The following is a 6,000-nucleotide window of genomic DNA, read 5'->3' as shown; positions in this document are numbered from 1 at the left end:
AAATTTAAATGAAGTACTTCTTTTCTCTTTAAGCTTACCAGATTAACACAGGTCACTCAGCTAAATTGGAATTGAATTCAAATTTGAGTTTCAGATAAGCAATGAATAATTTTTTTAGTGTAAGTAGGTCCTAAATGTTACATGTGATATAACTAAGCAGTATGTGTCTCAAATATTTCCTGGGACACACATATACTAAAAACTTGTTATTTATCTGAAATTTAAATTTAACTGGGCTTTCTGTTTTTGTTTGCTAAACTGTGTGGCCATATTTCTCTCATTAAATTTCTAAAAAGTCAAAGTATTTGAGCAAGGGTATTCTCATGTGACTGATGGAAAAATGTTAAATCTAGCTAAGACTTTGGCAAAATATTTTCGAATATAATTGGATAATTGTTCAAAAATACTGAGAATTAATTCCAGTATTTTCAATGACCAAAAGTTTGAAGCAAATTAAATGGATCTCAGTAAGAACTTAGGTAAAATAAAATAGAATTTTTTTTTGCAGTATAACATCAAGATTAAGAGCACAGGGTCTGAAGTCAAAATGCCTGGGATACAGGGTATGAGACTCTGAGGAAGGTTATTTAAGTTTTCTGTCTCAATTTCCACATTGGTAAAACAAGAATAATACAAATGTCTGCCATAGGGTTTTGTTGTTGTTCAGTCACTAAGTTGTATCTGACTCTTTGCAACCTCATGGACTGTAGTATGCCAGGCTCCTCTGTCCTCCACTATCTCCTTGAGTTTGCTTGAATTCATGTCCATCGAGTTCGTGATGCCATCCAACTAACTCATCCTCTGTAGCCCTCTTTTCCTACTGCCCTCAATCTTTCCCAACATCCAGGGTTTTTTCCAATGAGTCAGGTCTTTGTACCTGGTAGCCAAAGTATTGGAGCTTCAGCTTTGGCAGCAGTTCTTCCAATGAATATTCAGGGTTGATTTCCTTTAGGATTGACTGGTTTGATCTCCTTACTGACCATGGGACCCTCAAGAGTCTTCTCCAGCACCACAATTCAAAAGCATCAGTTCTGCAGCACCCAGCCTTCATTATGGTACAGCTCTCACACCTGTACATGACTACTGGAAAAACTATCGTTTTGATCATATGGACCTTTGTTGGCAAAGTGATGTCTCTGCTTTTCAACATGTTGTCTAGGTTTGCCATAGCTTTTCTTCCAAGAAGCAAGCATCTTTCTGCCATTAGAGTGGTATCATGTGCATATCTGAGGTTGTTGATATTTCTCCCAGCAATCTTGATTCCAGCTTATGAGTCTTCTAGCCTAGCATTTCGCATAATGTAGTCTGCATAAAAGTTAAATAAGCAGGGTGACCATATACAGCTTTGTCGAACCCCTTTTCTAATTTGGAACCAGTCAGTTTTTCCATGTCTGGTTCTAGCTGTTGCTTCCTGACCTGCATACAGGTTTCTCAGGAGGCAGGTAAGGTGGTCTGGTATTCCCATCTCTTTAAGAATTTTCCACAGTTTGGTGTGATCTTTGTGCAGTACTTACATCAGGGCCTGGCGGAGAGTAATTCTCAAATAAAGATCACTATTATCATCATCACCACTATCCTTATTGTAGAATACTATGGTGCCACTGAAAATGACATTATAGATTGATGTTTATTGATGTGAAAAGATGTTTCCATTATGCAAGTGAGGAATAATAATCAAAACAACTTATATACAGCATTCATTTAGCAAATAATTTTTGAACACCATCTCTCCATTAGGCCCACTGTCCAGAAGTCAGCGGCTTCAGGCACAGCAAGGAACAAAGCAAAAATGACCTCTCCCTTCATGAAACCTAAAACCTTTCTTGAAAAGACAGACATTACTGAAAACATACACAAATTAAAATGTAACTAACATTCTGGTAAGAGCTATTGAGAAAAATAAAGAGAAGAGTATAAAGTAGGGAAGACCTAATAAAAAAAAGGTTGAATGCTAAGTTGCTTCAGTCACATCCAACTCTGTGTGACTCCGTGAACTAGAGCCCACCAGACTCCTCTGTCCATGGGATTGTCCAGGCAAGAATACTGAAGTAGATTGCCATTTTCTACTCCAAGGGATCCCAAACCAGGGATCAAACCTGCATCTCTTATGTCTCCTCCATTCTCAGGTGGGTTCTTTACCACTGGTGCCACCTGAGAAGCCCAAGAATACAGGAGTGGGTTGCCATTTCCTTCTGCAAGGGATCTACCCAGCCCAGGGATCGAACTTGTGTCTCCTGCATTGGCAGGTGAATTCTTTACCACTGAGCAACCAGGGGTTATTATATCTGAAACCTAAAGGATGAGGGGGTCAGCCGGGCCATAGCTGGAAGACTACTCTAAGCAGAGGAAATAGCATGCATGAAAGCTGTGAGGAGAGGGAAATCTGGACAAGGTTAAGGAACTTAAACATGGCCAGTGTGGTTGGAGCCTAGCAGATGGGTGAGAGAGAAAAGACAAAATTGGAGGGATAACTAAGAGCTGATCATCTTCAGCTTTGTAAAATATCAAGTCATGTTAAGTAGGCTTGAGTAGTTGGATGTTTATGCTAAGGTTCTCAAATACAGTCTCACCATCCATCATTTTTTTTTGTTTTACTTGCTTGAGACTTGGGGCTCTGCATACTGAAGAAGAACAAAGTTGAAGGATTGACAGTACCGGACTTCAAGAATTTCTCTAAATCTACAGTAATCAAGACAGTGTGGTATTGGTGAAAAAACAGACAAATATATCAACGGGACAGAATAGGGAGCCCAGAAATAGATCCACATAAATACAGTCAACTGACCTTTGACAAAGGAGCAAAGGCAATACAATGGAGCAAAGATAGTTTTTTTTAAACAAATGGTTTGGAACAGCTTTACATCCACATGAAAAAAAGCGAATCTCTACATGGACTTTTTGCCCTTCACAAAAATTAACACAAAGTGAATCATAAACCTCAATGCAAAGTGCAAAACTTCTAGAAGATAACACAGGAGAAAACCTAGATGACCTTGGCATTAGTGATGACTTTTTAGATACGACAGCAAAAGCATGATCCATGAAAGAAATAATTGATAAACTGGACTTCATTAAAATTAAAAACTTCTGCTCTGCAAAAGACAATGTCGAAAGAATGAGAAAGCAAGGCACAGACTGGGAGAAAATATTTGCAAAAGAAACATCTGATAAAAGATTCAGAGCTCTGGGTAAGAAAAATCTCATTGGCTTAATTAAAGCTACATATCCTCAGGGAGGGGACAAGAGGAGTCTCCCTTCGGCTTCTACTTCTACTATTGACAAGCTACTGCATGGCCTCTGCTGCCCTGGCTTCCTTCCACCCTCGCTGAATCCAGGGACCCCATGTAAATCGAGGCTCCCATCAGTAGCCCCAGGCTTAAAGATAGCAGTGGCTACAGCAAAGATGCTGGTGTGCCCCTCACCGAGGTATTTCTCAAGACTTTGGCAAAGGGAATGTCCTTTGCACTCTCCTGGGAGACATAGTTAGGGAGTGAGAGGGTAAGTCATTCCTGATAAATTCCCTCCAGCCTTTCTATCTCTCAAAGTCTTTGAATTCTTTCCTTTACTTGATATCAAGGAATTTATGACATCTCAACTCTGTTTAGTGTTGGCCACCACTGAGTCCAGATTTCTGTCAACCAACTGAACAAACAACGGTATCTACTCCCAGCTGTTCAAACTTGCAGCAGAATCTGGAGTCTCTGCTGAGTGCATCCACATTAGTGACTTCAACTTGGTCTGAGATTATGTTCTTCTGTCCTTAGTTAAGAGTCTACAGAGATCGCACCGCCTGCCCACATCTGCTCCGGCCTGTTCGGTCCCCGTCGGGCCCCAGTTGTCCCCCCGAAATGCCGGTCGACTTTACTGGGTACTGGAAGATGCTGGCCAACGAGAATTTTGAGGAGTACCTGCGCGTGCTGGATGTCAATGTGGCCTTGCGCAAAATTGCCAACTTGCTGAAGCCAGACAAAGAGATCGTGCAGGAAGGCGACCACATGATCATCCGCATGCTGAGCACTTTTAGAAACTACATCGTGGACTTCCAGGTTGGGAAGGAGTTTGAGGAGGATCTAACAGGCATAGACGACCGCAAGTGCATGACTACGGTGAGCTGGGATGGGGACAAGCTCGAGTGTGTGCAGAAGGGCGAGAAGGAGGGACATGGCTGGACCCAGTGGATTGAGGGTGAGGAGCTGCACCTGGAGATGAGAATGGAGGGTGTGGTCTGCAAGCAAGTATTCAAAAAGGTGAACTGAAGCTTGAGCAGATCTTGGTCTCTAGGAATGAGTGACATGACGGGGGCACCGGGGTCCCCGCCTTTCTGCACAGCATGGGGCAGAGATGCCTGGCTACCCCCACCTCTGTTAGCAGAGTCTGTCTCTCGGTATTGTCTCTTTTCCTTTTCTTCAAACGAAGCCATCCCAATAAAAGTGGTTTCTGCTTGGAAAAAAAAAAGTCTACAGAATTCATTCCCACCATATTCCCCAGATCCTTGAAGGTGTAAATTAGCAAAGTTTTGCAAGTTACTTGTTATATGCCTTTGACTTTTTACCATTCACCTCCCCAGTGGGCATTCTAACTCTGATCCTGAAAACAAGGGAGGGTTCCTGCAAGGCAGATCATAAAAATAGACTCCTTCGATCAGTGTAACTCTTACGAGTAAGGGAGTTCTAGTGTCTTTGAGCAAAAAACAAAAAGAGTCAAAAAAAGAGAAGAGCTGCTATTCTCTGAGCTGAGTTCTCTGAGTCTTTCCTATATCCTCTTTCCATCCATGCCTTAACTTTCTTCTGAGAGGCATGGCAAGGCTAAGAACTCAGCTGATATAATTCTACAAACCTCAGATTCCACTTTAAATTTGTTTTCCAATCTCTCATATATGTGGCTTTTAGCATCTGGATGTTAATTTAGCACTGCCATAATAACTTGCTGGGTTTAATATATATTTTAAATGAGAATTTGGGATGGTACTTAAACTTGTTCTCTTTTAATAAACTAACCCCAGCCAGTAGAAGCAGCCACTTCATCCTAGGGTATCGAACTCCTCCTGTCTTGTACACTGTGTCAAGATCATGGTCTTAAAACCTTGCTTTTTTTTGAGCCTTTCATACAAATGACCACTGGTAATAATTAAGATCTGCAGCCATAAACCATTGGCTTAGTTTCCTATTCTCTGAATCCTAGAAAGATGATCACTGTCATCAACTCAACATTGAGGCAATGTAATCAATCCCAGATATTTTTCTGGTTCTGTTTTTTTTTTTTTTTTTGCTGTGCTGGATCTTTGTTGCTATGCAGACTTTTCTCTACTTGCAGCAAGAAGGGGATTGCTCTCTAGTTTTGGTGTGTGAGCTTCTCATTTTGTTGGCTACTCTTGTTGCAGATGGAGAAGGCAATGGCACCCACTCCAGTACTCTTGCCTGGAAAATCCCATGGACGGAGGAGCCTGGTAGGCTGCAGTCCATGGGGTTGCTGAGAGTCAGATACGACTGAGCGACTTCACTTTCACTTTTCACTTTCATGCATTGGAGAAGGAAATGGCAACCCACTCCAGTGTTCTTGCCTGGAGAATCCCAGGGACAGGGGAGCCTGGTGGGCTGCTGTCTATGGGGTCGCACAGAGTCGGACACGACTGAAGCGACTTAGCTTGTTGCAGAGCATGGGTTTTGTTGCTTGAAGCTTGTTGCAAGCAGGCTTCAGTAGTTGTGGCACATGAGCTCATTAACTGGCTTCCAGGCTCTGTGGAAATTTCTGAAAGAGATGGGCATACCAGACCACCTGACCTGCCTCTTGAGAAACCTGTATGCAGGTCAGGAAGCAACAGTTAGAACTGGACATGGAACAACAGACTGGTTCCAAATAGGAAAAGGAGTACGTCAAGGCTGTATATTGTCACCCTGCTTATTTAACTTACTATGCAGAGTACATCATGAGAAATGCTGGGCTGGAAGAAGCACAAGCTGGAATCAAGATTGCCGGGAGAAATATCAATATCTTCAGATA

General features: G+C 42.0%; 1 protein-coding gene across 1 annotated transcript; it reads left to right on the top strand.

The window, feature by feature from the left end:
- Nucleotides 1-3,777: 3,777 nt before the first annotated feature.
- LOC101906939 (retinol-binding protein 1) lies at nt 3,778-4,366 on the top strand. The gene has a single exon (XM_010803493.4). The coding sequence runs from the start codon at nt 3,849-3,851 to the stop codon at nt 4,254-4,256; it is 408 nt and encodes a 135-aa protein (XP_010801795.1). The 5' UTR covers nt 3,778-3,848; the 3' UTR covers nt 4,257-4,366.
- Nucleotides 4,367-6,000: the final 1,634 nt, after the last annotated feature.

The sequence above is a fragment of the Bos taurus genome, chromosome 3, assembly GCF_002263795.3.
Source record: "Bos taurus isolate L1 Dominette 01449 registration number 42190680 breed Hereford chromosome 3, ARS-UCD2.0, whole genome shotgun sequence".
Taxonomy (NCBI): Eukaryota; Metazoa; Chordata; class Mammalia; order Artiodactyla; family Bovidae; genus Bos; species Bos taurus.
Note: the sequence above shows the minus strand (reverse complement) of the source record. Positions and strands in the feature narration are given on the sequence as shown.